This window comes from Dermacentor andersoni, chromosome 8 (genome assembly GCF_023375885.2).
Source record: "Dermacentor andersoni chromosome 8, qqDerAnde1_hic_scaffold, whole genome shotgun sequence".
NCBI lineage: Eukaryota > Metazoa > Arthropoda > Arachnida > Ixodida > Ixodidae > Dermacentor > Dermacentor andersoni.
Window position 1 is genome coordinate 151,733,038 of NC_092821.1, and position 22,303 is coordinate 151,755,340.

Below are 22,303 nucleotides of genomic sequence, written 5' to 3' on the forward strand. Positions count from 1 at the left end.
TTTGCCCGGATCGAGACACCAACACGGAGCGACGCGCGCTCGTTTGCATTTTGCTCGTGGGCACCGAGCTCGCGAGGACAGAGTATGAGGCATATTTGGCTCTGTGTATTGAATTACGCGTGATGCTGCTTGTATGTGTGAGGCATGCGCGTCACAAATGGTGGATGAGGCCGTCACTGAAGCGGAAGCTGCGGTGGTGTTCGTGCAACAATAGCGTGGTCGTCGTGTAGGATTTGTATTTATTAAAAGGAAGTGAGAGACAGCAAGGAGTTTTGTTGACATAAACTGCGTCGTGAGCCCTTATTCCGCGCATGCTGCGAGTGCTGCGATCACTTGACGCTGCGAGATTTTGCTATAGCAGACTTTGAACCACTATACAGTGTGTGAAGAGATATTGGGGCAGGAGTGTTGAGCTTGTGTTGTATCGGTTCTGCCCCAGCTCTACCCGAAAAGCCACCTGGATTTGTTGAAACGTGCTAATTTACGACATGATAAATTAGCAGTGTCGCCAGAATTTTTGGCGCTTGTCGCTAAGCTGAGACAAAAATGTCGCTAAATTTCGGCTATATTTCGCCTCGAGGTCGCTAAAGTTGCTGAGTGAATTCCAAGCATCGTAGGCTTTTTGGAATAACATACTGTTGCTGCTTAGGGTGGCGTTAGGGCAAGGAATCCACCAAGCCTATCGACGGCTACGTCAGGTTGTAGGAATGAAGGAAAAAGGGTTTATTGACTTAGTTACACGGCTCCATTTACGGAAGCCCACTCCATGCAGGAGCAAATTAAACGTCCGAGTTCACATCAGGACCCTCTGTCCCACTGATCAAAAAGTCTCCGCTTTTAATACCGTCGTCTTCCCTTGGCGACTCGACTAGGGAATCTGAAGACTTCCCAGCAGCAAATAAGCATCATCGACTCCGTTGCGATACCACGCCCATGCTCGCAGCACTCTGCAGCAACCCCTCCTCCGAAGTCCGATGGTATACGGAATAAGCGGCAGGATAGCAACCTACGAATTCAAGGTCGCGTTGCTGTTCTGTAGCATGGGATGAAGCCCCCCCCTCTTCGTCCTTAGTTCAGGCTGTCAGATAATGGTGGGGTGGTGGCCTTTTGTGGACCCGTCAAAAGTCGGTGTCCACGCTGCGCTGACGTCTGGATAGGCGCTGATGGATGGGTGGGTGTTTGCCTTGTGGCAAACGTCTAATGAACGCCTTTGCGGTGTTGAGACGTAAGAATACGCCGAAGTGGTGTAAATTACCTACCGATGAATTTGACGTTTGTCTAGGGTTCATGCAGGTAAACTAAACAGTAAATTTAACGGCATGGTATATAGGTCTCTTAATTTACTAATATAGCTACGTAACGACTGGTGAGGCAAGCTGAAATTATGTGTTTACTTTCAGATTGTAGGTTACAAATCCAGGACAACTAAAATACCAAACTCAGGTAACCTGATTTCTTTAGCACGAAGATAAGGCGCTGTGACAACATTACCCCTAAAAATATTGTAGTTCCCGGCGCTTGACATGTGCACGGTCGTATGATCCTAACACGACGATAACAGCTACGTGATCTTCATGTTAGTAAAACACGCTTCCGCCCCTTGATCCACCTGAAATCTTCGTGCAGTATCGATTTGTCCGAAAGCCTCGAGAAACGGAAGCGATGCGTTCAGATTCGCGTGAACGAGCTCAGCCGCTTCGATGCATACGGCTTCCAAGTTGGTATATACTCGAAACTGAGTACGGCGTCCGAGTGCTCTGTTCTTATATTATACGACGTCCATATATCAAGGCCTCATTTGCTCTTGACCCCCGATGCTACGGCGGAAGCAGTTGCAATGAACTGCTGCTTGATGGTCGTCACTTGAGCATTTTTTTTTCTCAGTCGAACGAACTAGTCGCGCCGATAGGGTACAGACGTGTAAGTACAGACGGACTGTCTGTACTTACATTTTACTCGAAATTAATACTTTCGCGTGAACGGGCGATTTCCTGAGGTCCGATGAAGTTCGAGTGAGGTTTTGCTTCTCTCTGCCGGATCGTGTATAGAAGGCGAATGGCGGGCAGCCGCGAATGGCCAGCCGTCGCTGTGCCGATTTCCGCAACGGTATAGTGCCGTGCGCATTGTTTCGCGGCTGTGATCGACGTATCCGCGCTTGTGTGGCGTGAACTCTCCGCGAGCGGCGGAAGCACTCGGACTTCATCGCGGGGCGTGCGCGCGTCGTTCTTTCGTGCGTCCGCGTGCATTATTTGCAATCGACCAGAGCTCGTCAGCGCATGCGCGTGATTGAGGACGTTTCCATCGCTTCCTTTCCTGTATTGGGGTACGACAGCCGTGGCAGACTTACCCGCGGAACCTTACAGGCCGGTGCAGGACGGCGGCACCATCTTTGCGCGTTCCACTTGCGATGTTACTAACAACGTGAAGCATCGCACGGCACTGAAAAGTAGCGCACGCCGACAGTGACGAAGGATGCGAACGGGCGAGCCAAGGGAAACACGTACCGGACGATGTCAGGATTGGGGCTCAATCCCATCGCTCGTGATCCGTCGTCAAGATTGGAGTCCGGCATGAATTAGAAGGTAGCTGGCCCACGCCGTCGTCCAACTTATCCACGCTGAGGACGTTGATGAAGGGAAGGACTGCTTGTCATCGAGAACGAGGAATAAGGGTTTATTTACATGCAGTTCATCAGTCTAGCATGACTTCGAGAGAAAGTACGTCAGTCTAACACGACTGCTTGAGAGAGTGTCTCAGTCCAACATGACGCTTAAGAAAGTGTGTCGAGCATCCGCACAACAGCGGTTTATAAACACTCGGTCCCCCCCTTGATTCCAAGGAGACGGAAACGTTCGTCCAGTCATTGTAAACACGCCGCCTCTCTCCGGGACGGCTTACACACACACACGCACCCACCCACACACACACACACACACAGGTTCACGGGCCGGTCCGGAACCGACGTCACACGGACGTCGTAGAACTCGGAGCTGACCCTCGCAGCGCGAGCGGGTAGCCATTGTCCTGCGTCTTGGTCGGCGCGTGGGAAGGGGTCCCCGACAACGTTCCCGCGGCAACTCCCCCGCTCGCGGCCGACCCGGTTGGCGGTGTCGTGTTGCGGCACAAAGCCTGCTTCGTCGAACTCATTCAGTCACAACGGCGACGAGGCTAGAGCTGTCAGATTCGTCGGACGGTCCTACCGCTGTCGACCAGATGTAGGAGTCGTCGGACTATCTCGCCGCTGCCACCATTTGAAGAAGATGAACGTCGTAGACAGGAACTCGGTGAACAGGATTTATTTACATATTAACAGTTTAAGCAGGATACATTGGCAGACTAGCGCGACTCCCATATGGAGCCTGCAAAACTAACATACAGCAAACAGTTTTCGAGCACACAGCTCACTAGTTCATTTCTAGTATGACAGAGCACTCAGCTCCCGACAATGATCACGACACGAGCACACTCTAGCAGCCGGCAAACGCTGCTTATAAGCTCTCCGCTTGACGTCATAGTTCGACGTCATCGTTCGGCGGGGACGGAGCAGGAATGGTCGGGAAGGTTCGTCCAATCATTGTAAACTTGCCGCCGCACCGCAGTATGGCTCACACACACAAAGGCACACACGTTCGAACCCATACACACAAAGGCTCCGGAGTCGACGACCGAGGGCTTCGTAGAACTGTGCTCCGTCTCGGGTGGCGCGGCGGAGTACCACATTCCTGAGCTGACCGCGCGCCACATGGCTGCCGGTCATCCGCAGTTCTCGGTACCGCCCAGCTTTCAGTGCCGACGTCAGAGGGCTTCGTAGAACTGCTTTGTCCCGGATGGCTCCGCCAAGTACCAATTTCCTGAGCTGATCGCGCGCCACGTGGCTGCCGGCCCTTCGCAGTTCTCCGAAGGGCGCCCCGTCTGGTGGGCTTGGAACACGTGCAGCGGGCTGAAAGCTGGCACGTTGCCACCCCTTACGGCCATTCTTAACAGAGCGTAACGGTGGCGTTCCTTGAAAGTTGACGCCGCCGTCGTCGCAACTGGCAGGCAACACTTGCACCTCATCTGGGCCGTTCTTAACAACGCCGAATGCGTTGAGTACGTGTTTCTGCCGAGAAGGGGACGCGCGCGTCATATTCTTTCTCGGTTATGAGCAATGGAATGGTAGAATATATCTGTTATCGCCGCCCTATGCTTGGTCATGCATGAACTTTATACATGAGTCAGCAGTACTTGTACACGTATTTTTTTTTCTGTAGGTAAGTGCGTTATCCGGTTTATCTACCATATAGCTTGGAATCAACATTTCTGGTGCCCTTATTCTTCTCTGTCCGCTTGTTTGCTCACGCTGTTTGTTTGCATTTTGTTTGTCCCGAAGTGAATGTCCGCTTACTAGTCCAACTGTCCACGCTCATGGTGTTTGCATGCAGCCCTTGTCCTACAGCGATCGGTGCGAGGAAGCGCGCGCGTGTGAGTTGCTCCTCTTCACTGCAGATCAGTCTTCCTCGTGCTGAATCGCGGACTGGTCCCTCGGATCGTCTTATCTGCGTCGCGTGCGCCGATAACAGGCCTTTCTTCGCCGCTCATCGCCGGCGCGGGGTGCGGACTCCTCTCCCTGCAGACCGTTGCCGGCGGCCACCGTTTACGGAGGGCCGGTCACGGCACCATTCGATAAGTGCGTCCATCGCGAGCGCGAGTGTCGCTCTGACTGGCTTTCCACTGCCAGCCGCATGTCGCCGTCTTTAAGTACCCGCAGAATCGAGAAGGGAAGTTAGCCAACCCGGCGGCTACGAGCGTTGGCGACGCTCTCTCGGGGCGTTGTCGTGCGCCAGCGCACCTCCAATATCTGATCCAGTGCGGTACATTGTCGTTTAAACCGTGCAGCCTCGTTGAAACAAAACCAAATGGGTCTTTATTCACACAGCTGATCTCACGTGGCCGTAATGACAGTCATGCAGTGAACCGTTCCCACACATCTGTATGGCTCTCGACAAGACGCGCGAGCTCGTTCTCGTCGTCGAGGCTGTCGCGCTTGTATCGATGAAGGGACAACGGTGTACAGGGCGGTGCAGTCGGACCGTAAGCTCGCCTCGTGCGTCTGCCCTTACCGCGACGTTTGGATTCGTGAGATCCGTGATTCCATAGAGAAGGACACCGGATCGGCAAGTTAACTTGGCGAAGGACTGACTCGAGCACCGAGTGTAGTAGAAATATCGAAGGGTAGAAGCCTGGCGCTCCACTCGTTCGACTACTCGGGAAACGCAGATTGTTTACACGACTGCCCGTGACTTCGTTGAGGCCGCTCGTTGCAGATTGCCGCACGTTCTTTCAAAGTTGGCTATTTATTTGTGCACGCTCACGCAACACTTCTTCGGAAACGGGGTCTTGCAACGCCCATTCTATAAGGAAAGCGTACTTGGAGTATATCTATGGTGAAGCTATAGATGGTATGCCAGAAGGAAGGCGTAAATCTCAACCTACGCAATCCTCAAATAACTGTGTTTCGCTGGTTTTGTGACTGTGAGCCTGGCCCGGTGCTTGCAGTATCCTGAAACGTGTATCGTGTATTCAAGTGAAATCTGATAGGGCACTGACTGGTATACAGCGTTGCTGTTTATTTTTGTGTGCTGGCACATATAGATGCTAGCTTGGCAAGGTATAAGCCTGCGTTTTTTGTACACAATGTGACGCGCACGCTCGTCACACCCCTAGTTTTCTCTTAGATATACCTCAAAAGTTTATGGAGTCTGCCTATATAATGCTAAGAAATGGGTGACGAATGGCGGGATCGAACTTCTGTCTTCCAGCACAGCAGCCGAATGCTCTAACCATTTGGCCACGATAGCCTTTATTTTGTCTTTATCGCCTGCTTTTGCACAGAATGCAGCCATATTTAAAATATTAAGAGATACTTTAACCTGTCAGCAACTCGTTGGCCGATTCAGAAGTTTTAAAATTATTTTAAGCATTCGAGTGGCTCCAATTGGTTGAGCCATTCTGGTACAGGGTTTTGCTTTCTATATACTTCACGAAACCTTGCGATACGTTCTCGGAAATACCGGCGAATTGGTCGAACGTAAGCATCTGCATTAAACCATCGCACGCATCCTTTTCTCGTAGCAAAGTCGTTCTTTGAATCGCCTGCGTGAAGCGCCAGTGTCTCGCATTCTTCCCTCGTGACAGCTCGCGCCTTGGCTACGCTGCACTGCCTTCGAGACCGGCCCACATTTTCCGTCAGGCGGATACCTACGTAGTGTATGAGGTCCGCGCATAATGATATTGCGTTAAAACGGGGGAAATAACTCGCGAAATTCAGCCAATTAGAGAGCGCCAACGTGGTAGACACCCCGGGTGAGCTTTGCGTGTATATATACATCCCTCTCGCAGCACGTACGAGCAGCCGGCGTGCAAGCGAGGCTGTGCCGTCGTCCGATTGATTGAGTAGCCGGTCTGCCAACTGGCCGGTCGAACGCGCCTTTAATTGCCCGCCGCCCGGGGCCTCCGTGGAAGCGGGCCGGACCGACTTATTGGTCATCAACCTTTCGCTAGCCGCTCGGCTTCGGCGGCAGCGGCCGCCGCTGCCTGCAGTAGTGACCCGACCGACCGGCAGGGAAAAGCCCTGGCCGCTGCTCGGGCTGTGTCGACACCCAGGACCTCGCTCAGCGGTCTGCAAGCTTATAGTGCTCGAGAAAAACACGGCGGCTCGTTTGGGCGAACCGCCCTGCGGCTGTAGTTGTCTTGTCGTCCAATTTCATTTCCTAATTATTATTCCTACATTTCAATGAAAGAAGAACACGTAATTTCCCCCTGTGGCTTCAGTGTCTGCTGGTTTCATGTATTTCGTGTACTTGTACATTTAACACTAATTATTTGATTAAGTTGTATTTTGTGCGATTCCTCAGAATGCTTAGGGAGTGCGTCAATCAATCAATCAATCAATCAATCAATCAATCAATCAATCAATCAATCAATCAATCAATCAATCAATCAATCAATCAATCAATCAATCAATCAATCAATCAATCATTTAACGTGCCCAACAACAACCACAATAATAATAATAATAATAATAATAATAATAATAATAATAATAATAATAATAATAATAATAATAACTGTCGGAGCAGGCATTGTAGTTTGCACGACGCCGGACGTGCACGGTCTCAGCTGAACGGCGTGCGCCAACTTTGAACTGGCGCAGCGCTCGGCGAAAAGGCGCAGCGGATTATTTCCGGGCCGCAGTGCCCGCTTTTGTGAGCTGGTCGGCGTGCAATGACGCGATTGAAATCGAGAGGCCGCGCTGTATAGACGAACTGCAGTGCGCGTGCCGAGATTTGGCACGCTCAGATATGGCGTGCCAGATCTCGGTGGGCCGGGTAGCGGTGTATGCGTGCTGCAGGCTTTGCGCGGTACGTTCCTTCGTCTAAACTGCGACACGATGTGTCGCTTTTATTCTCACTTGCTTCTTTTTTTTTTTTTCAGCTAGCGCTGGCGCTTGTGTACGGTCGTTCGTTTCCGGCCCTCGGTTTCGTAGTGCGATGCGTACGCTGGCGCGTAGCGATCGTCAAAAAACATTTGTATCTGCGTTTCCTAATTTCGTGAGGATTTGAGATAAACAAAAGGCACACGCAGCCTATAGCCTCGCGGTGGTAAGTTCCTTCGAGAGGTGGATGGCGTGCTTGTCGAAGCGAATCTAGCTTTAATAAAGTTGGAACTGGAGTAAGGCGGGTCCTTGCTCGATTCTAAAAAAATTCTCCCAAGCATTTATCTTTCGCATCTTGCCAATGTTTATCCTTGATTGCGTGACGTGCAGCGGGGAAAACGAGACCTTTACTTTCGTGTGGGAGGGGTTGGGGGGTGGGGGCAGTCGATAGCGCTATCTCTCTGCGTCGCCGAAGGGATTTCTGCAGTAGAACGTCTGCAAGCCGTTACCGTTCCGGCAAAAAACGCCACGTCTGCAGTACTTACAGCGTCGTGCAACGCTGCTCTGCGTACACCTTATACGTGTGATCTGGCACGCAGGCGGCGCTGTGCCGCAACCTGTGAACTTTCTCGCGCGGCACTGCGTGCGTGTTGACATGTAACCCTGCATAGTACCAGTAGCTTTGTAACAAGCAGCTCGCGGTACGATCCGAGCGAGATTTCTTTCCTGCCTTTCTGTAATGCTTACTCTGTTGTGGTTGAATGAATTCTCAAGAAACGAAGTAGAAACCACAACGTGAAAATAAGACACGCCGTATAGCGGGCAGGTGTCCGGATTGGTTTGGCCAACCGGACTTCTTCAACGTGTCGCCCTCGTCGAAATGCGTCGCCTCGGCCGGTATCGAACCCGCGACCTCGAGCTCGGCGGCACAACGCCATACATGCACTGGGCTACCGCGGCGGGCGGGTATAGCTTTGCGGCGGGGCCCCTCTCGGGTATCCCATGGCCTGCGGTAAAGAAAACGCATCGCCCTTGATATCGTTCGCCGGAGAGGAGGCGAAGGTCGTCGTCACTAATCGCTCGGCAGCAGCCGCAAAGATGGCTCCCGCCGCGTGCCGCTATTATTAGCGCTCAAGACGTCGGTCGCTTAGTGGCCGCAGCACGCGCAGGCACGCGCACGGTGGCGCTTTCTGTACTGCTTTTGTCTTGTTGTTCTCGTGCACGTGCGTACGCCGTCCACTGTTCGAGTTGCTTCTCGGTCGAAGCGCGCGCGCACCTCGCGAACACGCGCCGGCAATTTTTCGTCGGACGGGGAGGACGTACGTGTTGTCCCGCTAATAATGTCGTGATTGCAGGTTCGTCTCTTTCGCTAAGAGGGCCGACGGCACGGGAACAGGTGTACAGGGCGACGTGTCTTTACCCCTTCATCTGGTGCGCCAAGCCTACGGTCGCGCGCGAAAGTAGCCCCCCCCCCTCCCAGCATCTTTCAATCCGCGATTGGGCATCGCTTCGGAACGTGGAGCTGCCGCTGTATATGACATATAGTCATATGCATGGAGTCTAGCTAGGCTCAAGTATATAGAAACGATGGCTGTATAAGCGGATCGTGGTATTTGCACGTAAAATCCCAGAATTTAACGACTACGACATTGCCAGCTGATGGAAAAATAGAAGTCAACACTGGAGGGGGAATGGAGAGGGGGAAAGGTCTGTTACTTTTGCACACGAAGGCACATCCTGAACCCGTGCGCCGAAGCAAACAACCCCTTCCGCGTTTTGAATCGTGTCTGCGTCCAAATTAGATGAAAATTCTGATTCTTTCGCTTTTGTTCTTTTGTCTCGAAATGCGCAGACAGTAGCACTATTACTATTTGGGGCTTGGTCCATTTTTAGGCCCCTGGTTCGTTCCCGGGATTTGACACCAAATGTAAAGGCGAAGGCTTTCTCAGAAGAGCAAACTTAGTCGTAGGGTACGGACAAGGCGCTCGGACAAGAGGGACAGCACTTCTTACTAGCGTTTATTCCGAAGAACTTACTATGGCTCGCACCCCCTGCACTTCGTTTTATTTTCTTTCCAATGTGAAGCACTGTGTTTCTACGAGCTGTTCAACTATATTTTCCTTGCTGTACCATTGCACAGTGTCAAAACATTGTTAGAATCGTTATTGTAGGGCGTAGTTCGCGCATTGTTCTTGCGTTTGTGCATCCCCGCCCATCATGCTGAACGTGCAAAGGCAGGAGCACTGTATGAGCTGAAAATTAGTAATCACTCTGACACTGCATGACTGCAATACATGCATGCATAGCGCAAAAGTGCTCTGCGGAAAACCCAAATTTCAAAAGGGACTGGGCTCAGGAGGGACATGGACCAAAGTATCGTTTCTATACGGAATGCTTTACCGTTACTCGAGCAGTTATGCGAAATTCGTTTGCGTGCTACTGCTAACGTTTACTGCGACTGATGATCAGCGAAAGTGCATGATGGAGCTTATACAGCTCGAGCCTGCACCAAACACTGCCACATGTTTGTTACTTGCAGCGAAGATTTAATTTATTCGATTCTGGTGTGCTATAAGAAGTGTACGTAGGACAAACACGCCGTTGTCTTAACGAGTGGCTCAGCGAACCTAAGTAGAACGTAAAGCGTGCTGTTGCAGGGCATTTAGCCTCCCACTGTATAGGGGCTGTGGCTGTGTGCCAGAGTTTGAAAGGACAGCGATGCTGAGAGAGAAAGCGCGAGGATAAAACTACGCGCTAAGTTTTATAAATTGAGGAAACTTCAAGGCTTTAAGACACCTCTGTCAGCGCCGCTTCACTTGCGTTTTTGGATAATGAGCCGAGTTTCCTTTGCAGTTGTAAACAAAGCTGACCACGTGCTGTAATAGGTGATGACAGTTTACAGACGCCGTGCCATGCCTCTTTGTGATGATGCTTGTTTTTCTGGCCCAGCACCACGGTATTCTGTGGCCATTTGGGTGTCGGTTCGTCAGGGGTGAAAATCGTTTGTTGCTTCGGCGCTCGCGGCGTCAGCTTAAGTTCCTGCCATCTTTGTTCCGAGTGCGAAGCGCCAAGTGTGGGTGTTATTGTTTGTAACATTATGTCAGCTCTCATTGTCATGGCTTGGCTTCTTGGGCGTGGAGCTGCGACTTTTCTTCCTCGGTAGCCTCGTGGCAAACTCCATGGGCCTGTAAGGCCAACTCGGGGGCGTGCATGAAGCTCCGCCGGTGTTCGGTGGCTGAGTTATTTTCGTGTGCGTCGACGCCGGTGACAACTCCCGCAATCTGCATTAGCCGCGCATAATACAAGCCTGCACACGACGGGGCGGCATACGTCTCTCTTTCCTCCTTCTTTTCCCTTATCTACAATTTGCGACATTCTCTCGTAATTGAGCCTTCTTACCCCCTCGGCTCCCCGCTTGGCTCACACCCACGCCTGTGTATGTCCAGCGTTGATAGTGCCCGAATGCATCACGTGACCGCCAGGCTTATGAGGGAGCTCAGATGTGTGTGCCTCATTAGGATGCTAAACGGCGCGGCGTTTTCGTCGCGACGAGGACGCAAGCTCGGACACGGGTGGCGAGCGTCGCAGACCTTGAAGCGCGGCGAGCAGTGCCTCCACCCCAGCGAGCTCGGGAAAGCTGGCGCCGTCCACCGTCGGCGGTGACGCACGTGAGCTCGCTGCGCGTAGCGTGTGTTTTAGAGGGACACTGTGAAGGGAAACACTTGATCAGTTCAGACTGATAAAGCGCACTTTCAAAACTCTACTTTGGTTAATGTAAGTGTTTGATTGCACCAAGGGAAAGTTAAGGACAAAGTCTCATCTTTTGAAGTAGTGTCGTTGAGCGGACACACGGGCGGGAAGAAACGGAGTGGGCAGGACGTGCTGTCCTTGCCTGTCTCTGTCTTTCTTCCCGCCCGTATTTCCGCTCAACGAGACTGCAAGACGCCCCAGCTGGCCCAGCAGTCTACGCTCCCATCTTTTGAATTTCGCGCCGAAACTATAGCGCCGGTATATGTCGGTGTGACGTTACGGATTTCTGTTTCCTCGTACTTGGGCCGTTGTGGCCCAGTTAAAGTTTTCCAAGTTTGTCAGGTTCGGTCTTTGGCTCTCAGAACATGTAGTCCATCTTTATCGATAACGAGTTAACTATAGGCTCGAGCAGACGCCGTCGCCACCAGTATAACGTCGCCTCGAGCTGGTTCCGGAAGGCGGCGTCGAGCTGGCTTTCGCTTTTGCGTCCTCTTCTTTTGACTCACCGAGCCTTCTGCTGCAGCGGTTACTCTTTCGATATTGCAGAGCCCAAGTTACTTGTTCTCCTTAGTGTCAATTTAAACTTAATTAGGGAATGTTCTAAGCGTGTAGCGTGTTTGCGGAAGTTTGCACAGCCTCAAATGGGCCGCTGTATTGCAGGTGATATTACCAAGGGCGAAGGGAGGTTCCCTCGCTTGACTGCCACAATGGTGGTGTGCCGCCAACGCGTGGATGTCTGCGGTCAACTTGTGAACGTGACGCTATAGGTGAGGCAGTCGGTATTACACTGGTGTCCTGGCTTGATTGCACGCGCAGCAGACAGTTGTTGAAGGCGCTTAATTGATAACATTTTAATGGGAAATGAAAGGGCGTTATCGTGGCCTCGAGGCCTGCAGGAATATTTAAGGTGTGACTGAATGCACTACCTCGGCTGACGAACTGGAGGCATTCCTTTCTTATTCCTTTTTTTTTATGGACACGGTTCGTGGATAGCTGTAATCCACACTTTATTTTTCTGTGGTAACATATTTTTGCTTTTCACGATCTGTGGACTATAGGTTTGCCGCATATAACGGGTTGGATTCCTGGAGTGGAGGGTTCTTCTGTCTAGGCCTTTCTTATACTGTCTGCTGTATCGTGGCAGTAATATATAGGGTGCCCTAGCTAACGTTATAGCCAAGCTGTCAAAAGAAAAATAAAATTAGAAAACACTGTGAGAGATCCGATTTTTAGACCTGCAGTGGTCGGTGATCAGTCGTGCAGGCCTCCGATCATGACCGAGTACCGTGGGTCTAATAATCGTATCTTGCATCGTGATTCTTTCTTTTCCTTTTATTTGGGCAGCTTGGCTAGCTTGGCTAACATGGCTGGTACACGCGGTATATTTTTGCACTTCGTTGTTACTCGGGGTTAGTGCAAAAATAGTCCAGTTAGGCCAAAGCCCCTGTAACGATGATAGTATCACTTATCTCTTGGCATCAGTAGCTCTTAGCCCGCGGGGTTTACATGTAATTATGTATTTTTTTTTTACAATCCCTCGTTTACCTTTTTGGTAGTTTACAGTGGAAAAGCTTCCGCATTCATTAACAGTCCGACGCGGCAGCACCCATGCAGACCTGATAACTACAATTGTCGCGCGTGGCCAGCGGCTTTCCTTTTTGCCATCGCGGTAGTTCGGAGGTCGGTCGACGGCGCCGGAATGTAGTAATTTTAGGGGCTGCAACGGCAATTACGCCGCGTGACCAGCCACTGGATGCTAAATTTGTTGTGGTCGCTTAACGCGCCAAACAGAAGCGAGAAAGAAGCGCGTTCCTTTTGCGAGAAATGCACCCGGCTTTTATCTCGGCGCGCGCGTTCGTCGTCTACGCGCAGGCTGACGTCAGTGAGAGTCGGGGAGAAGACTCTGTGGTCTTTCATTGGGAGGTGCGAGAGGCCACTTTCGTTTCCTAATGGTGCGGTGGCTCTTTTGTACGCCTCTCCGGCCCGTCGGCACACGGGAAATGAGGAAGAAAAAACGGTGCTGCCCGAGGACGCGCTCGGCGCTTATATGCGTGCCGTATATTACCGTATGCTCGCGCGATCGTAACTGCACGGTTAATTTTGGAGCCTCGAAATTGTAAGAACGAAACGAACTTGCGAATCCTTGGCACGGACGTGAGATGCGATTTGACGGGCGGCACTGAGGCGCAGCGACTCTCGCTACCTTCGTGCTGCATGCATTTTGATCTTTGAGCGCCTTTCACGCGTAACGGTTTGTATTTCGCTAACGCACGGTGAAGCGCGTTCAGCGTACACCGTCGCCCTTTGCAGACGTATTCCGTGCACGGCTGTTGAGGCGCCTGAAGAGCGACGTACATTCCGAGACCTTTAGCGCCGTTATATCCGACACGCACAACATGCGCGTCTCGTCACTTCGGAGATGGTCGGAACTTGGCGCACTGCATACATGTTCTGTCACATATACAGCAGACACTGCAGTGGCGAGGAGCAGTATAGTCGACATCATCGGCTCCCGCTAACAAGAATGTAGAGCGCCGGGAAGAGCGAGGAGTGGTGGCCATGCACGCCAGTCCCGCGCGTGGTGAAATCGATGCGGTGCCTTTTTCTATTCGCACGTATGCACTGCAGACACGCGAGAAGGTCTATAACATCGCCACGCGTAGCGCCAGCGAGAACGATTATAGTGACCGGCCGACTGCTTGCCCGGATGGGAGAGACGCCATGATTGACTTCGCAAAAGACTACGAATGTCGCATCTCAAGCAGCCAGGCTTTCGGTAGTTTCTTTCTTTCAATTTCTCGCCTTGGTCAAAGGTTTCTGTACCCTTTAAGGTTGGCACTCACACTGAGGCGTCCCTAGTATGCAGTGTCGACCGTCTTCAGTCAGTTTGTTCGCGAGTGTGGTCAGCTGAGCGCCTAATTGTCAAGCAAGTCGAGCGTTTGTCAAGCCCTTCTGAACGTACGTCGCCGTATACCGTTTTTTTCTTCTTGTTTCATTTTCGCCTCGCGGTGAGATATACGCGTGCCGTATAAACACGGCAAGAAAATCTGTGCGCCCTCTCGTGGCTCGCGGCGCACTTGGTGGTCCCGAGTTCCTATAGCGCGCGCGCCATAATCGTATCGGGGTCCCAAATATAGCGCGAGGCGTATGTAGTGTATGCTCGAGTGGCGGTAAATAAAAGAAAAAAAAAGGCGGAGAGAAATTTCCAGAATATTATCGCAAATACGCGGCATTCAGACAACGGTCGAATAGTTGCACGCTGTACTCACGCTCATATCTTCTATTTGTTTTTTACTTGCCTTCACGGTGCCTCCACTACGTGCTTGCGCGGTTGTTCCTCAACGAAGGTACCTCCGTCCGCGCTATCCCCCCTCTCCCTTATTATTATTATTATTTTTTTTTCATTTTACACTCGCTCACGCTATAGCTTCGCTTCGGAGGCACGCAGCCGCATTCAGCTAGCCGCGTACGGGCACTTCCTAGCTGGGGGCTATTAATGAGGAGGCGTTGTACGCAGCGATATATTATGCTGGCTCGCGTGAGGCTGCGCTTGCGTCCGCTGGTGTTCTCGCCAAGCTGTGCATGCTGTCTCGGCGTAACTTATATAGATCGACTGTGAATGCTAAAGGGCGCGTGCAGCTTGCATGTATACGTTCGTGCCGGCGGAACGGCTGCAGCTTCTTCGCGGGTACGGCACCGTGGGAGAAACGCTCCGTTATGAATCTTCGCAGATAGCTTCGCGGGGTCAACGTCCCACTAACCCTCGGTTGCTTTCGCGTCATTTTTTTTTTTAATCTCCCGTGGTTTGCAGCAGCTAGAATGGTATCCTCCGCAGTCATGTCGTCCAGAAAGTTAAAAGAAAAAAGTGCTTGTTTTCGACCATAAGTTTCTGCATGTGAAATGAGAAAACCAGTCCAGAAAATGGTTGATTTTCATTCGGTAAAAAAGAAAAAAAAAGAAAAAAAAAAGGAACTATCTTCTCGGTATTCGTTGCTGGCTGTATACTTGTCAGTTACTTGGATGATCTACAAGCCTTGAACTATAGGCGGTTGGTGACGGCGTGTTTTCCCAGACAGCACCCCTGTTCTTTCACCTCGTCATTACGTTTGCTTGCTTGCGACACCAGGTGTCGCTAACTCCTCGCTCACAAATTAGAATAGAATTATGATGATGCTCTGCATGCTTGTAATAACCCATTCCTATCTTGGTCCTGAATAAGACTGATAGTATCTTAAATAATTTACAAACAAGAATACACCGGGTGAGTGTTCGTGGAAGAACTTCGCGAGAAGTAAAGGAAGAACACACGCATGAACATTGAACACAGTGGAATAATGTGGGTATACATGATGGCGTGATGCTTGAAGCTGATTAAACAGAAGGCTTCTTGTGAGTGTAGCGGAGAGACCTGCGCAATCAGCAGGTCGGGTTGCGCGACTGCATCCAGACTGATAGGCTTTATACAGACCTTTGTAGTCGTTTTCTTTTTCGCATGTGGCAGCACCTATACCTTTGGATAAGTGAAGTTCGTTGACTGTCTAATAGTCATGACAAAAACGCCCTTCTTTAATCAGCGTAAATGCTAGGCTTAGGTTGGGGCCGCCCTAGTGTCATATCAACGCCTGTCACTTTTGGTGTATACTCATTTGCCGGTAGCATATTGTGCTGCCGTCGTTGCAAGCCTGACAAGCCGCGTCGTACACAGTCGAACCCGGATGTAACAAACTCGCACAAAGCGAACAATTCTCTATATCGAACACGCGAAACTTACTGATCGATACTTACGAAAAATAAGTCACTCATAACGAATTGGGCATATCGAACTAGGGGCGTCCGCTGCCAGCGCCACAAAGCTGCTTGCGTGCCGCGAACGCTGCTTTCAAGGGAGTTACTTTCTTTTCAATTGTCATCCTCAGGCACCGACAACAATTACTGCCTACTGTACGCGTAGTCTCGTTTTCAAAAAACTAATTCCTTCCTCGCTTTTCTTTTTCACTGGAGATAACAGACCCGTATACAACGAACGCATCACAAAACTTCGTTTAAGTACGTTATGTGTAGGCGAGTTTGGGTAGATCGCATTACCTGATATATCAAACTATCTTCAGTGTGCATGTAACTCTATTCGTTATAACCGGGTTTGACTGTAGCGCCGAGGACGTGTCCACTGCAAAGCGGTAGTCAAGCCGTAGCAGTGCTAGTAGATGCCCCGGGGCGCTTACTTAATCGACAACTGCAATGGCGCCCCGTGTTGTTGCGCCTGCACCGTGTGATGCGATAAGTGAATCGGACTGTCTGTCGATCGACTGACAAGTTTGCGTCCAATGATAAAGAAGTGAAGGTGTGTCCTGTGCTCGTACGCACGCGAAAGGAACCTGCCATTCGCGTTCTTTCCTTCGCCAGCCAACGAAGGTGTGCTCACGAAACGAGGACGCTGGCCTGTTGGACAAACCGCGTTGCGACCCTGTTGGGCGGCGGAAATTGAGTCTCTTCCATCGACGCGTCACTCTCCTGTATCGCGCGTGTTTACACCCCGTGGCGCGGCAGTGACTGTTGGCCACCGACGGGCCCGGCCCGCCGTTCAGCCGCGTACGTGTACTGCTCTTGTGGTATTGCATAGTGCGCGAGGTACGCGCTGCATGTCGCGCATATGGGACTGCTGAATTCGATGCGCGCAGAGTGGCGTACGAATGGACGTGGACTGACGCAGCTGTGTACAGTCTCTCTGACTTTGTGTGCAGCGTAGACGCTGCCTGTGGACGTAGCCCACATTGTGAAATAATTTACACCGTTAAAGGCGAACAAGGGCGTAAATCGGTGTATAACCCCACGCCCTTACATCCCCTTTGGGTGCAAGTGTGTGGGTTACAGACTAATCTGTACCCTTATCTACTGTTAACGGTGTAAATTGTTTTGCAGTGTATAGAGCCAACGCCTTTTCCCCGTTGCCCCCTCGCGTACCGTTTATTCGCTCTGTTCTGTGATCACGAATACTCACCGAATAGCTAAACTGCTTTTTTTTTTTTTCGGCGAAAACGAGGTCCGAGGAGCGTCGCGCCAGGGTGCCAGCAGAGCGCGCTCGCGCACAGCCCAATTTAGGGAGTCCGCCTGCAATGGCGTTCACTGTTGCATGCTCTTGTGAGCATAAATCTCTTATCCAATCGTATATGATATATCTTTTTGTTTTTTCTCTCCAACAGATGCATAATTCTCAAAGCTGCAGGAATTAATGTGTACGCTGACAGGCGTGGTTGAGCGTTTGCTTGAGCCTGGGAATAATAATGGAAAAACGTTGTAGAGGGTGTGGAGACAACGGATAGACGCCGAACGGTGCGGAGCTCCTGAAGTGATTGTTTCTCCGAATAAGTTGCAGTGTCGAGGTGTACGAGCGCCTTTGAGGCCTACGGCGGCTCTGAGCAACCCCCCGCTGAATCGAGTCTCCATGAAAGCAGCAGCGCTCGGTGCTTCGACCTTTGATCGATGAGTCCGCGATAATGCATTCGCCGAGCTACGACACTATACTTTCCTTACGTCAGCTTGTACTGGAACCTCTCGGCAACTCGTATGGCTGCGCGCAGTCGTCGCGACAGATGGCGTCGCGAATCTGCCGATATCGCTATGTATTCGCGCGCGCATGTGCACGCGAAAGTGCATGCGTGCGAGGACGCATCCAACCGGTTTCCTCCTCTCCTCAATCCCGGCCGAGAAATGCCCCGCTCGTGCTGTACGAGCCGGTGTGGTCCCTTCCTCGGGCCGTTGATACCGCCTTGGCCAACGGTGCACGCACAAAGAGAAAACGAGCGGGCCGTTGTGCGCAGCATCACTCCACGCCGCCGGCGCACCAGTCGTGGCTTCCTCCTCCTCCCTCCTCTCTGCTTCGCCTCCTCCTGCCATCGGAGCCGAGTGGTGTCCGACGCTCAGTCCTCCGCCTGCCGTGCTCGCGTGCACTGCCGTCGAAGGAACGACTTCGCAGCTCTCGGCGAGATGCAACCTCACCTGTCGTGAGCGGCGTGTAAGCGCCGCCGTGGCCGTGTCGCCTGTTCTCGACTCTTGCGACGACAGCCGGCTCCGTGTCGCTCTCCGTCGCCGCAACGTCCTGCCCGCTATACGGTCACAGCTGGCGTGTTGTCACGCGGCCTTGCGAGACGAGCACTCGCCGACGCACGTGTAGCGTAGTGTGCCAACCGTCGTCCCAACCTGTCTCGCGCTGCATCGGTGGGCCTGTCTCGTGCCGTCTTGTTTTGTCCCACCTCTATAGCTCTCCGCCAACTGTGTGTGTGCGTGTTTGCTTTGACGCGGCTAGCCTGCTGGTTGCGTCTCCCGGAGCCCGGTACACGAGAAAACTCATTTTTTTCCCGTGGAAGAGGTGCGTCACCGCCTCGGCAGTGACCAACATATAGTATCGGCGGCGTATCACCGTGATTGTTTCTATCATTGAAACACGCCCTTCTCATTTATACCACCTTGCACTGGAACTCCCCATGCCTTGTCACTCCACGGACTCGGACGTAAACCCATCGGCGGTGCTAGTGTGGGCAGCCGCACCGTTAGCGAAGACGTACGACGCCCGCTAGAAGACGCACGAACTGACACCACGCCCGCGTGACCAAACAAGGAAGGATCCACGGTTTGCTTACTGTGGCGACTTCGCGCGGAAGTGGGGCGACCGTATGTGACATAACCGTCTCTTCCGGTTGGAGGAGCGGACTCGGCTTGCTTCCGCCTTAAGAGCTTGCCATCCTTCACTCCTTCACCGCGCCGAGTGGCCACCGACTCTGCATCGTTGCGCGAAGGAGACATGCGCGGACAACGCCCATCGCCGCGGCGCTTAAAGTGACGTTTCGGCTCGCACCAAGTGCTCTCCCCCACGGGCGAAGACGCGGAGGTGCGTCTGCGTATTTCTGATTGGAATATGTACTGCGTGCTGTGTGTACACTGACACGAAAGGCTGAAGGTGGAGTTCCCGACACGAGTACTTCACTCTACTCTGGGCGTTCTCTTCTGGGTGGTTGATGAATGCCGGTGACCGAGCACTGCTTCGGTGCTCTCTCGGTCGTGTGGCTCCCGCAACAGCAGTTTCCTCGTACGCTTTCTCGAACAGTGGTTGGACATTTACATCGACGCCTAATCCCGTCATTGTTCCTGTAGTGACGGTATTGTTTTAGTCGTCTAAATCCATTGCTACTAGCCGTGACAGCAGTGGGCAACATTGTGCGTTCTGTCTTGTTGGCCGAAACAGTGGCGGTCTTCCGCTCCGTGAAGATGTCATTCGATCACTGCGGGCTCTTCTTACAACTGCGCGTTGCAGTTCGTCTTGAAGCTTTTGCGATGCAGAGCGACGATGCGTTTCTCTCTGAAGACGCCGCGCTACACGCACCGCGAAGCGGGCATTGACACGGGGTACCTTTGTGCGTGCGCGCGAGAGGTGTATGTTTTTAAATCGCTCATGCTCACTTACTTTTGGTGATTACTAAACTGGAAGTGGAAACGCCACCGCGAGGACAACGTGCTGCGCGTGTTTTTCTCAGCCGAAAAGATGGATTCTGTCTTCCGTTACCTCTACTATCACCAGGACGACGACTCAACAAGTAAGGCACGCGGGGTGGGAGGGGTTCCACGTTGTGATTTTTGCGACGTGATAGTGTCCTGTCTGTAGAAGAATCGGCGTTTGGGCAAGTTGGTACTGGTTGAACATGTTAAAGGGGCAGCGCAAGACGACAGAAATAGGAAAGACACAGGACTGCGCTGAACTCGCAACTAACTTTATTAGAAAGCACACACTTAAATAACAGGATTTTGCTGTTTGCCTGTGCACTGATAATGACGCCATTAGGTGGTAATACTTAAGTATATGTGTGTGCTTTCTAATAAAGTTAGTTGCTTGTTCAGCGCTGCCTTGTGTCTTTCCTGCTTTCTGCTTTTGTCGTCTTGCGCTGCCCCTCGAGTTGTCATCTCTGCTCATCAACTCAACGGCAACTGGCGTCGGCATGACGCCGAGTAGTTTAATTCTTTTCGCCCCTTTACTGGCGTATGGATTCATTTGTATTCTGACCGCACGCGGTTAGAATAAGCTTGTATGACTTATAGATAGCAATACCGAAGCCTTTGGGATTTTGTTTGTTTGTTTATTTGTTCAGTCAATTATGTTACAGCAAACTCCACAATTCGAGCCATTGCATGAGGATGGCCTATGATTTGGTGGTACAAATGGTTCGGGAATAGCGATTGTTCGTTTTGAAGTGCATATGATCAGCCATAGCGACGTTGGTAGGAAGATCATTCTACTTATTTCCTGCGCGTAAGAACTGGAACTGTTGAAACGTTGTCGTGTATGGCAGTATGCCTCTCTTAAATTGTGTGCTTCTTCTATATCTAACATTTCTTATTGTTAGAGTTAAGCGGCTTCGCGGTGTATTGCGCATCATTAAGCTGCGGACGTTTCTTCTCGCTAACGCTTAATACACGTGAAAGTGTTATTTACGTAAGTACTGCCGGTGGTGTATGGTCATAATGATCGCGCCTGTGTCGCACAAATGTGTGCAAGGACCCACGGCGTGCCTGGTTCCGCAGAGAGAAAAGAACGAGCACACATATCAGTCCCCGTGGCAATGTTTCAGCACATGAAAAGCGTAGGAAAGAAAGGATGGGCATGACAGAGTGCTGTCTTGCTGTAAGGAGAGAGAGGACAGCACTCAGTCCTGCCCTTTCTTTGAGAATGCGTTATGCGCCCTGCCACGATGGATGCGTCACCAACTAGCTCGCCAGCAAACAGACGTCAGGTCTGATAGAAGTCACTTATATGACGGAAGATTCTGCGGCATTACAATCGAACGTGGGTAGGGTTCTTTTCGAATAAGTACGCCGGGACCTGCAGCACATTACCTTGCTTTGTATCGCTCGAGCTGCATGCGCGTGCGAGAGTTAACGAACCTGAAGTCATCGCGGAGATTTCTCCACGTTCCTGTGGGCGGGCGTGAAGGGGGAAGTCGTGGCGAAATCCGCTGTCGAGCGAGCGCACAAAGACGACGTCTTCATCTTCTCGTTCGCCTGCGTTAAAAGCTCCCGGCGTATGCAAGCAAGTAGAGCTCTCACCGCCAACGATACGCAGCCGACAGCGGGAAGCTAGCTGCATGCGCGCGTGCCTCACCGCAGTTCTTTGTGTCTTCTTGCGCCGAGGTTTTTTTTTTTTTTCGCCTTCTTGTTCTTGTCTCACTCTCCTGGGCGCCGTTGTTCGCAGAACCGGGAGCTGCAAGCAATCTGATTGTCACGGCTGCGCGTATCCGTGCGTTGTGCCCACAGTTCCGTGCAGCGAAGTTTGCTGAGGGGCTGCGACTGATAAGAGAGAGAGAAGAAGAGGAAATAACTTTATTGTGTACCCTATGAGCTGGTGGGGAGGGCCAAAGGCCCCGCCTACGTGACGACCAGGAATTCGTGGGTCCTGAAGCATCCTCGGCCCTCTGGACGGCCCAAGGAGAGAGAGAGAGAGAAGGAAACCGGAGTTTTGTCTGGATGACGCCCACTGAGTGCGAGTAACTTTCTGATGGAAAATGTAGACTGGCGGGGTTAACGTTTCCAAACTGCATATTCGGTTATGAGGGACGTCGTAAGGGAGGGACCCCTGTTAGTTCTGACCTCATAGGGTTCTTTAACCGGCACCCAAAGCAGGGTGCATTTTCGCATTCCGTCTCCGTGGGTATGCGGCTGCCGTGGCCGGGATTCGAAACTGCGACTTCGTGTTCAGGAGCAGATAGAACGCCATGGCATCGCGGCGAGCGACTCGGACGAAACGAGAACTGAATACTGTTCACAAGACATCTTGCAGTATGCATTGTGTCCTTGCAGTTAGAAAGAACACGCTTTCTTTTGCTTTTCTATAATTTTATCGCGAAGGTGCAGCACCGCACTTGTCGCGTGCAGTTTTCGCAGCTACCGAAGGACTTGCAGGGACTACGCTGAGTATTGTTTTTTCATCACCATTGTTCACGGCTGCTTTGCAAGTGTTTACTAAAAGCGCAGCTAGTTATGCATTGCTGCACAACTCTCGCTGAAGCCTGACGCTGTACTGTCGCGCACACGAGGAATTTGCCGACACCCCGGCGGCTGACGACTCGGCGCGGCTTAGGCCAATCGCGTGAGGCG

At 51.8% G+C, this 22,303-nt stretch overlaps 1 protein-coding gene across 3 annotated transcripts in view; it reads left to right on the forward strand.

Annotated features, from left to right (window-relative positions):
- The window catches only part of LOC126525502 (cerebellar degeneration-related protein 2-like), a 135,839-nt gene that overhangs the window by 36,529 nt on the left and 77,007 nt on the right, over nucleotides 1–22,303 (forward strand). The window contains exon 1 of one of the 3 annotated variants that reach the window (XM_050173392.3): nucleotides 18,107–19,752. The exons of the other annotated variants lie outside the window; for them this stretch is intronic. Coding sequence (XP_050029349.1) covers nucleotides 19,701–19,752 — 52 coding nt within the window. The 5' untranslated portion in view covers nucleotides 18,107–19,700. Of the gene's footprint in view, nucleotides 1–18,106; nucleotides 19,753–22,303 lie in introns of those variants that run through there. 3 annotated transcript variants of the gene reach the window in all.